At 44.6% G+C, this 11,520-nt stretch overlaps 1 protein-coding gene across 4 annotated transcripts in view; it reads left to right on the top strand.

Moving 5' to 3' along the window:
- The window catches only part of LOC135529908 (beta-1,3-galactosyltransferase 1-like), an 8,078-nt gene extending 1,854 nt beyond the window's left edge, over positions 1-6,224 (top strand). For 2 of the 4 annotated variants that reach the window (XM_064958313.1, XM_064958312.1), the window contains exons 2-3: positions 141-193; positions 3,667-6,224. In XM_064958313.1, the coding sequence (XP_064814385.1) occupies positions 3,686-4,891 (1,206 nt within the window). In that variant the 5' untranslated portion in view covers positions 141-193; positions 3,667-3,685 and the 3' untranslated portion in view covers positions 4,892-6,224. Of the gene's footprint in view, positions 1-140; positions 194-1,094; positions 1,295-3,666 lie in introns of all 4 variants that reach the window. The other 2 variants (XM_064958315.1, XM_064958314.1) reach the window with 2 other exon arrangements.
- The last annotated feature ends 5,296 nt before the right edge of the window (positions 6,225-11,520 follow it).

The following is an 11,520-nucleotide window of genomic DNA, read 5'->3' as shown; positions in this document are numbered from 1 at the left end:
AGTCACTCCTAGGATGTGTCAGTCACTCCTAGGATGTGTCAGTCACTCTAAGGATGTGTCTGTGAGTTTGTACTCAGGGTCTTGTTAAGTGTGATCTCAGTTGGTCTGTATCTCAGTCTGAAGTCTGTCTGTGGTTACAGATGCTAATGGGAGATAACCGCTGGCTGGGAGGTTGAGTGAGGATACAACAGAGGTAAGGATTGTCTGAGAATGATAACAAATACATCTGAATTCACCCTTGAAACGTTTAGAGAATAACGGTATGTCTAACAGCAACTATTCTTTGTGACTGTGACATACCTGTACACTCCCCTACATATTTATTTGGACAGTAAAGTTCTCTACTCCAGCATTTGGGATTTGAGATCAATTGTTTTATATGAGGCGAGAGAACAGAATTTTAGAACTTTTATTTGAGGGTATTTTCATATACACTGTTCAAAAAAATAAAAGGGAACAATGTAACAATGTAACAATGTAACTCCAAGTCAATCACACTTCTGTGAAATCAAACGGTCCACTTAGGAAGCAACACTGATTGACAATAAATTTCACATGCTGTTGTCCAAATGGAATAGACAACAGGTGGAAATTATAGGCAATTAGCAAGACACCCCCAATAAAGGAGTGGTTCTGCAGGTGGGGACCACAGACCACTTCTCAGTTCCTATGCTTCCTGGCTGATGTTTTGGTCACTTTTGAATGCTGGCGGTGCTTTCACACTAGTGGTAGCATTGGAAGATTGGAAAGCTACTGCGGTCAGTCCCCTCTTCAAAGGGGGAGACACTCTAGACCCAAACTGCTACAGACCTACAGTGGGGAGAACAAGTATTTCATACACTGCCGATTTGGCAGGTTTTCCTACTTACAAAGCATGTAGAGGTCTGTCATTTTTATCATAGGTACACTTCAACTGTGAGAGACGGAATCTAAAACGAAAATCCAGAAAATCCAGAAAATCACATGATTTTTAAGTAATTAATTTGCATTATTAAGTTCTGCTATTTGATGTATCAAATACTTATGTCATGCAATAAAATGCACATTAATTACTCAAAAATCATACAATGTGATTTTCTGGTTTTTTGTTTTAGATTCCGTCTCTCACAGTTGAAGTGTACCTCAAATGACTGCCTCGCCTGGTTCCCCAACTACTTCTTAGACAGAGTTCAGCGTGTCAAATCGGAGGGCCTGTTGTCCAGACCTCTGGCAGTCTCGATGGGGGTGTGACATGGTTCAATTCTCGGGCCGACTCTTTTCTCTGTATACATCAATGACGTTGCTCTTGCTGCTGGTGAGTCTCTGATCCACCTCTACGCAGACGACACCATTCTGTATATTTCTGGTCCTTCTTTGGACACTGTGTTAATCAACTAACCTCCAGACGAGCTTCAATGTCATACAACTCTCCTTCCATGGCCGCCAACTGCTCTTAAATGCAAGCTAAACTAAATGCATGCTCTTCAACCGATTGCTGCACACACCTACCCACCCGTCCTATTCTGGAATAGAATATGTGGACAACTATAAATACCTAGGTGTCTGGCTAGACTGTAAACTCTCCTTCCAGACTAACATTAAACATCTCGAATCCAAAATTAAATCTAGATTCGGCTTCCTATTTCGCAACAAAGCATCCTTCACTCATGCTGCCAAACATACCCTCATAAAACTGACTATCCTACCGATCCTCGACTTCAGCGATGTAATTTACAAAATAGCCTCCAACACTCTACTCAGAAAATTGGATGCAGTCTATCACAGTGCCATCCGTTTTGTCACCAAAGCCCCATACACTACCCACCACTGCGACCTGTATGCTCTCGTTGGCTGGCCCTCGCTTCATATCCGTCACCTAACCCACTGGCTCCAGGTCATCTATAAGTCTCTGCTAGGTAAAGCCCCGACTTATCTCAGCTCACTGGTCACCATAGCAGCACCCACCCGCAGCACGTGCTCCAGCAGGTATACTTCACTGTTCACCCCTAAAGCCAACTCCTCCGTTGGCCACCTTTCCTTCCAGTTCTCTGCTGCCAATGACTGGAACGAATTGCAAAAATCACTGAAGCTGGAGACTCATATCTCCCTCACTAACTTTCAGCACCAGCTGTCAGAGCAGCTCACAGATCACTGCACATGTACATAACCAATCTGTAAATAGCCCATCCAACTACCTCATCACCATATTGTTGTTTATTTGATTGATTTATTTTGCTCCTTTGCACCCCAATATCACTACTTGCACACTCATCTTCTGCACATCTATCACCCAATGTTTCATTTGCCATACTGTAATTACTGTAATTATTTCACCACTATGGCCTATTTATCGCCTCACCTCCCTAATCTTACCTCATTTGCACAAACTGTATATAGACTTTCTCTACTGTATGTTTGTTTATTCCATGTGTAACTCTGTGATGTTGTTTGTGTCGCACTGCTTTGCTTTATCATGGCCAGGTTGCAGTTGTAAATGAGAACTTGTTCTCAACTGGCCTACCTGGTTAAATTAAGGTGACCTGGTCTACCTGGTTAAATTAAGGTGACCTGGTCTACCTGGTTAAATAAAGGTGACCTGGTCTGCCTGGTTAAATAAAGGTGATCTGGTCTACCTGGTTAAATAAAGGTGACCTGGTCTACCTGGTTAAATAAAGGTGACCTGGTCTGCCTGGTTAAATAAAGGTGATCTGGTCTACCTGGTTAAATAAAGGTGACCTGGTCTACCTGGTTAAATAAAGGTGATCTGGTCTACCTGGTTAAATAAAGGTGATCTGGTCTACCTGGTTAAATAAAGGTGATCTGGTCTACCTGGTTAAATAAAGGTGACCTGGTCTACCTGGTTAAATAAAGGTGATCTGGTCTACCTGGTTAAATAAAGGTGACCTGGTCTACCTGGTTAAAAAAAGGTGAAATAAATAAATACAAAAATATAAGCAGGAACTGAACTGTACACAGTCAGGCAAGATAAAAACAGAACAGAACAAGTGAGACACTTCCTACAGTAACCGGAAGCTGTGGTCTTCATAAATACATACACTTTTGCTGTATCATTTCTCAAAGCTCTTTCTAAACTTTGTAACTGTGTAACATCGCTATCTTGATGTGAACTTGTTTTGAACTAATATGGAAATGTAAAGATATTTGCAAAAGGAACAGGACTGAAACTAGATGGCTTGTAAAAGCGTTTCAAACCTTCCTGGCACGACATGGTCTACAGGAGCTACGCAACAGTGACTCGCCACAAACCACTGTCTGTATCTGTATCTGTGTCTGTATGTCCACAAACCACTGTCTGTATCTGTATCTGTGTCTGTATGTCCACAAACCACTGTCTGTATCTGACACCACTGTGTACGAACCGTCTGATCATTTCACAAGGCTTCACTTGAGACATACGCTACCGTTCAAAAGTTTGGGGTCACTTAGAAATGTAGTTGTTTTTGAAAGAAAAGCACGTATTTTTGTCCATTAAAATAGCATCAAATTGATAAGAAATACAGTGCAGACATTGTTAATGTTGTAAATGACTATTGTAGCTGGAAACGTCTGATTTTTTTATGGAATATCTACATAGACGTACAGAGGCCCATTATCATCTACCATCACTCCTGTGTTCCAGCTTGTTTTTGGTTTGTTACAATTGACCTCCATTTTGTTTTTTTCTAGTGACAAAGATCCCGATGTAATGATCAGTCACTGGGGGACGTGCACCAAGATCCTCCTGGTACTGGTGTCGCTGAGGGTCATATACTATACCGTTCTGGAATATACCAACAACCCAAACCACCCCTACCAGCGTCCCCATTCTAGGAGGACTCCAGATCCTTCAAGAGGAGAGGACTTGTCCTCCGAGAGCATCAGTTCAACGACTAACGATGAATCAACATATTATGTGGAAGTTGAAACTCCAGACAACAAGGACACACCTACAATGTATGTTGACGTTGAACCACAAGCTGAATCAGAAGTTTACCTGGACACAATATCCATTCAGGACTGGCCATCAATAACACCGACCACTGGACTGGCCACTCCTCCTCCGTATGTGTCCCCAGGACCGTACCATGTAGAATACCCATCAGAGTACTCCTTCATCCTGGATGAGCCAGAGAAATGCCGGGAGCAGAACCCCTTCCTGGTTCTGATGGTGCCAGTGGCGCCCTATAACAGGGAGGCCCGTGAGGCCGTCCGCAGGACTTGGGGCAGTGAGAGGCAGGTACTGGGCAGAGAGGTCTGTCTGTTCTTCCTGCTGGGACTGCCCAGTGGAGAGGAGACAGAGCAGCTCCAGGAGAAGGTGCTGCAGGAGAGCAAAGAGCACCAGGATCTGCTGCAGAGCAACTTCATAGACAGCTACAAAAACCTGACCATCAAGACCATGGTGATGATGGAGTGGCTGAGCTCTCGCTGCCCCAACGCCTCCTACGCCATGAAGATCGACTCAGACATGTTCCTCAACGTAAACACCTTGGTCAACATGCTGCTTCACGCTCCGACGCAGAACTACATGACTGGACTAGTGGCACAATTGGCCGCCGTTCTAAGAGACCGTAACTCCAAATGGTACCTTCCAAAGGAGGTGTTTCCTGAACCAGTATACCCACCTTATGCTCTGGGCCTGGGCTATGTCTTCACCTTAGACCTCCCCAGGAAGCTGGTGGAGGCGTCCAGGCATGTTAAAGCCGTCTACATAGAGGATGTGTATCTGGGACTGTGTATGAGACACCTGGGCATCCGGCCTACTGACCCCCCCAGTGGAAACCTTTTTCAGGGGTATGCAGGAGCCCAGGACCGCTGTCACTACATGGCTGTTATCACGACCATCCTCGACACTCCTCAGGAGCTTCTGGACATATGGAGAAACTTGCACCAACCTGGGCCTGTCTGTTATTGAAAACAACACTCTGGGAAAGACAAATAGCCTTGAGGTTAGAGCGTTGGGCCAATAACCCAAAAGGGTGATGGTTCCAATCCCGGAGCTGACAAAATGGCAAATCTGTCAATGTGCCCTTGAGCAAGCACTTAACCCCAGTGCTCCATGGGAGCTGGACAATGGTGTCCCTCACCGGGACCTCGCTCCCTGTGGGTGTCTTGTTTGAGCTGTGACTTTCTCTTGGATGCTTTTCTCTGGGTGTGGTAGAGAGGGATTGCCTTATCTCTGTGTTTCTGTGGGTGTGGTAGAGAATGATCACCTTATCTCTGTGTTTCTGTGGGGGTGTGGTAGAGAAGGGTCACCTTATCTCTGTGTTTCTGTGGGTGTGGTAGAGAAGGGTCACCTTATCTCTGTGTTTCTGTGGGTGTAGTAGAGAAGGGTCACCTTATCTCTGTGTTTCTGTGGGTGTAGTAGAGAAGGATCACCTTATCTCTGTGTTTGTGGGGGTGTGGTAGAGAAGGGTCACCTTATCTCTGTGTTTCTGTGGGTGTAGTAGAGAAGGATCACCTTATCTCTGTGTTTGTGGGGGTGTAGTAGAGAAGGATCACCTTATCTCTGTGTTTGTGGGGGTGTAGTAGAGAAGGATCACCTTATCTCTGTGTTTGTGGGGGTGTGGTAGAGAAGGGTCACCTTATCTCTGTGTTTCTGGGGGTGTGGTAGAGAGGGATTGCCTTATCTCTGTGTTTTTGGGGGTGTGGTAGAGAAGGGTCACCTTATCCCTGTGTTTGTGGGGGTGTGGTAGAGAAGGATCACCTTATCTCTGTGTTTATGTGGGTGTGGTAGAGAAGGATCACCTTATCTCTGTGTTTCTGTGGGTGTAGTAGAGAAGGGTCACCTTATCTCTGTGTTTCTGTGGGTGTGGTAGAGAAGGATCACCTTATCTCTGTGTTTGTGGGGGTGTGGTAGAGAAGGGTCACCTTATCCCTGTGTTTCTGTGGGTGTGGTAGAGAGGGATTGCCTTATCTCTGTGTTTGTGGGGGTGTGGTAGAGAAGGGTCACCTTATCCCTGTGTTTATGTGGGTGTGGTAGAGAAGGGTCACCTTATCTCTGTGTTTCTGTGGGTGTGGTAGAGAGGGATTGCCTTATCTCTGTGTTTGTGGGGGTGTGGTAGAGAAGGGTCACCTTATCTCTGTGTTTGTGGGGGTGTGGTAGAGAAGGGTCACCTTATCCCTGTGTTTGTGGGGGTGTGGTAGAGAAGGGTCACCTTATCCCTGTGTTTCTGGGGGTGTGGTAGAGAAGGGTCACCTTATCCCTGTGTTTCTGTGGGTGTAGTAGAGAAGGGTCACCTTATCTCTGTGTTTCTGTGGGTGTAGTAGAGAAGGGTCACCTTATCCCTGTGTTTCTGTGGGTGTGGTAGAGAAGGGTCACCTTATCTCTGTGTTTCTGTGGGTGTAGTAGAGAAGGGTCACCTTATCCCTGTGTTTCTGTGGGTGTAGTAGAGAAGGGTCACCTTATCCCTGTGTTTCTGTGGGTGTAGTAGAGAAGGGTCACCTTATCTCTGTGTTTCTGTGGGTGTAGTAGAGAAGGGTCACCTTATCCCTGTGTTTCTGTGGGTGTAGTAGAGAAGGGTCACCTTATCTCTGTGTTTCTGTGGGTGTAGTAGAGAAGGGTCACCTTATCCCTGTGTTTCTGTGGGTGTAGTAGAGAAGGGTCACCTTATCTCTGTGTTTCTGTGGGTATAGTAGAGAAGGGTCACCTTATCTCTGTGTTTCTGTGGGTGTAGTAGAGAAGGGTCACCTTATCTCTGTGTTTCTGTGGGTGTAGTAGAGAAGGGTCACCTTATCCCTGTGTTTCTGTGGGTGTAGTAGAGAAGGGTCACCTTATCCCTGTGTTTCTGTGGGTGTAGTAGAGAAGGGTCACCTTATCTCTGTGTTTCTGTGGGTGTAGTAGAGAAGGGTCACCTTATCCCTGTGTTTCTGTGGGTGTAGTAGAGAAGGGTCACCTTATCTCTGTGTTTCTGTGGGTGTAGTAGAGAAGGGTCACCTTATCCCTGTGTTTCTGTGGGTGTAGTAGAGAAGGGTCACCTTATCTCTGTGTTTCTGTGGGTGTAGTAGAGAAGGGTCACCTTATCCCTGTGTTTCTGGGGGTGTGGTAGAGAAGGGTCACCTTATCTCTGTGTTTCTGTGGGTGTGGTAGAGAAGGGTCACCTTATCTCTGTGTTTCTGGGGGTGTGGTAGAGAAGGGTCACATTATCTCTGTGTTTCTGGGGGTGTGGTAGAGAAGGGTCACATTATCTCTGTGTTTGTGGGGGTGTGGTAGAGAAGGGTCACATTATCTCTGTGTTTGTGGGGGTGTGGTAGAGAAGGGTCACCTTATCCCTGTGTTTGTGGGGGTGTGGTAGAGAAGGGTCACATTATCTCTGTGTTTGTGGGGGTGTGGTAGAGAAGGGTCACATTATCTCTGTGTTTGTGGGGGTGTGGTAGAGAAGGGTCACATTATCTCTGTGTTTGTGGGGGTGTGGTAGAGAAGGGTCACCTTATCTCTGTGTTTGTGGGGGTGTGGTAGAGAAGGGTCACCTTATCTCTGTGTTTCTGTGGGTGGTGGAAAAGGTACTTAATCATCATACTGTAGTAGATGGCACTATTCTCTAGTTTTTCTCACTATTCTCTAGTTAATTTTTTATTTTTATTTTTTTTACAGATAGCCAGGGGCACACTCCAACACTGAGACATAATTTACAAACAAAGCATTTGTGTTTAGTGAGTCCTCCAGATCAGAGTCAGTAGGGATGACCAGGGATGTTCTCTGTTTAGTGAGTCCGCCAGATCAGATGCAGTAGGGATGACCAGGGATGTTCTCTGTTTAGTGAGTCCGCCAGATCAGAGACAGTAGGAATGACCAGAGATGTTCTCTGTTTAGTGAGTCCGCCAGATCAGTCAATAGGGATGACCAGGGATGTTCTCTGTTTAGTGAGTCCTCCAGATCAGAGACAGTAGGAATGACCAGGGATGTTCTCTTTTTAGTGAGTCCTCCAGATCAGATGCAGTAGGGATGACCAGGGATGTTCTCTGTTTAGTGAGTCCTCCAGATCAGAGACAGTAGGGATGTTCTCTTGATAGTTGTGTGAATTGGACCATTTTCCTGTCCTGCTAAGCGTTCAAAATGTATTGACTATTTTTGGATGTCGGGGAAAATGTATGGAGTCAAAATAACATTCTTTTCTTTAGGAATGTAGTGAAGTAAAAGTAAAAGTAGTCAAAAATGACCATATTAGAGACACATATTTCCCTCAGATTACACAGACCCACAAAGAATTTGAAAATCTGTCGTTCTGCCCCTTGAACAAGTCAGTTAACCCACTGTTCCTAGGCCGTCATTGAAAATAAGAATTTGTAATTAACTGACTTGCCTGGTCAAATAAAAATATCTACTGGGTGAAATACCACAGTGTGACATCACAGCAGCAAGACGAGTGACTTTTAAACACAAGAAAAGGGCAAACCAGTGAAGAACAAACACCATTGTAAATACGACCCATATTTATGCTTATTTATTTTCCCTTTTGTACTTGGAACTATTTCCACATCATTACAACACTGTATATAGACATAATATGAGCTGACAATATGGAAAATCTGTCGCTGTGCCCTTGAGCAAGGCACTTAACCCCAGTGCTCCATGGGTGCTGGACAACGGTGTCCCTATCCGTGACCCCGCCCCCTTTGGGTGTCCTGGGGGCGGTTGGGATATGAAGAAACACATTACCATTACACACCTGTGAGTAACAGGACAAATATACCCCCCCCCCATACTATTTCAACTCCTGTGTTTTATCTTACTGACGTTCAGTGTCCAGAAACCAAGACAACAGTCACAGCTCAAACAACACACCAGTCACAGCTCAAACAACACAACAGTCACAGCTCAAACAACACAACAGTCACAGCTCAAACAACACAACAGTCACAGCTCAAACAACACAACAGTCACAGCTCAAACAACACAACAGTCACAGCTCAAACAACACAACAGTCACAGCTCAAACAACACACCAGTCACAGCTCAAACAACACACCAGTCACAGCTCAAACAACACAACAGTCACAGGTCAAACAACACAACAGTCACAGCTCAAACAACACACCAGTCACAGCTCAAACAACACAACAGTCACAGCTCAAACAACACAACAGTCACAGCTCAAACAACACAACAGTCACAGCTCAAACAACACAACAGTCACAGCTCAAACAACACAACAGTCACAGCTCAAACAACACAACAGTCACAGCTCAAACAACACACCAGTCACAGCTCAAACAACACACCAGTCACAGCTCAAACAACACACCAGTCACAGCTCAAACAACACACCAGTCACAGCTCAAACAACACACCAGTCACAGCTCAAACAACACAACAGCACAAACTACACAACCAAATCAAATTTTATTTGTCACATACACATGGTTAGCAGATGTTAATGCGAGTGTAGTGAAATGCTTGTGCTTCTAGTTTCGACAATGCAGTAATAACCAACGAGTAATCTAACCTAACAATTCCCCAACTACTACCTTATACACACACACACACAAGTGTAAAGGGATGAAGAATATGTACATAAAGATGAATGCAGTCTCAGAGGTTTGAAGTGACTAAACGCCGCAGACAGGAAGGGGTGTAGACAGAGACAGTGTGACAGTTCAATCGTTACTTCCCCTATCATTTACTGTAAAAGGAAGTCAGCGTTTGGGAGACTGAGATGCCTGATGCTGAGGAGGAATTGCGAATGGCATCTTGTCCTCTATATATAGTCTCTGATCAACAAAATAGTGTTCTATATAGGGGATAAATTACACCTTGTCCTCTATATATAGTCTCTGGTCAACAAAATAGTGTTCTATATAGGGGATAAATTACATCTTGTCCTCTATATATAGTCTCTGGTCAACAAAATAGTGTTCTATATAGGGGATAAATTACACCTTGTCCTCTATATATAGTCTCTGGTCAACAAAATAGTGTTCTATATATGGGATAAAAAGTAGTGTATTATATAGGGAATAGGGTGCCACTGAGACAATAGTGCACATGGATGAGAACGATAAACGACACTGATCATTTGGTTCACAGTAGTTTACCGACAGATCAGGATCACCCTGGTTTGAGAGAACTTCAGGATTTCATTTATTTACCAGGCAAGTCAGTTCAGAACAAATTCTTATTTTCAACGGCAGCCTAGGAACAGTGGGTAAACTGCCTTGTTCAAACAGTGGGTTAAACTGCCTTGTTCAGGGAACAGTGGGTTAACTGCCTTGTTCAGGGGAACAGTGGGTTAACTGCCTTGTTCAGGGGAACAGTGGGTGAACTTTGTTCAGTTGTTCAGGGGAACAGTGGGTTAAGGGGAACAGTGGGTTAACTGCCTTGTTCAGGGGCCAAAACGACAGATTTGAACCTTGTCAGCTCAGGGATTCGATCTTGCAACCTTTCGGTTACTAGTCCAATGCTATAACCACTAGGCTACCTGCCGCCCCAGAATGGTGTATGTACTCTGAAATAAAGTTATTTTTTTATACAACTGGACATGAATAATTGTAGACGTAAGGCCTACATCAAATATGATTCTATGTTGCCTATTTGTTTACCACTGTCAACAATGGAAAGCAATTTTCGTTGAATATATTGACTTGGTTTTCATCCTGTATTTGAATATATACGTGGTTTGTTGTCCACATCCATGTGCTCTTTAAGATGTTGGCTACATGTCTACTCTCTCCTTGATCAACAGGGCTTGGTTTGGCCTGGCCCAACTGTCCTGTTCCAAGTTCTCTGTCTAAATCCACCAAGACACATTCAGCCGGGCGGTTGCCCGGAAACACAGCCTGGTCTCATAGACTGGACGTGACATAGTACATGTAAAAACACCAAGACACATTCAGCCAGGCGGTAGCCCGGAAACACAGCCTGGTCTCAAAGACTGGATGTGACATAGTAAAGGTAAAAACACCAAGACACATTCAGCCAGGCGGTTGCCCGGAAACACAGCCTGGTCTCATAGACTGGACGTGACATAGTACATGTAAAAACACCAAGACACATTCAGCCAGGCGGTTGCCCGGAAACACAGCCTGGTCTCATAGACTGGATGTGACATAGTAAAAGGTAAAAAAAACACAAGACATATTCAGCCAGGCGGTTGCCCGGAAACACAGCATGACCTCAGCAACCGAAAGGTTATGTGTTTGAATGTCATCCGGATTAGCACCTTTTCAACCACTTACTACTTTTTAGCCATGGTCTTTCACATAGATAGATATTTAGTGACATAGTAAATGTAAAAAATCATCAGACATTCAAATTAGAATGATATGTTATGTTTGGTATGGTTACATAAGACAGAAGGTTAGTCAAGTCAGAAACACACACACACACACAGTTGAGAGGAGGTTGGCTGGTCTGGATGTGCAACATGAAAATAATAAAACACTCCATTCACTGCCTCTGCCAGACTGTGGCCCGTGCTGATGGACGACACGTGAACATGAGCCTTCAACCTGAGCCAACCTGATGATATGGCTCAAAGGTGTGTTTGAATGTCATCACGGATTAGCACCTTTTCAACCACTTACTACTTTTTAGCTACATGCACA

This window comes from Oncorhynchus masou, unplaced genomic scaffold (assembly GCF_036934945.1).
Source record: "Oncorhynchus masou masou isolate Uvic2021 unplaced genomic scaffold, UVic_Omas_1.1 unplaced_scaffold_1208, whole genome shotgun sequence".
NCBI classification, from domain to species: domain Eukaryota; kingdom Metazoa; phylum Chordata; class Actinopteri; order Salmoniformes; family Salmonidae; genus Oncorhynchus; species Oncorhynchus masou.
This window is presented reverse-complemented; position numbering and strand designations above follow the sequence as displayed.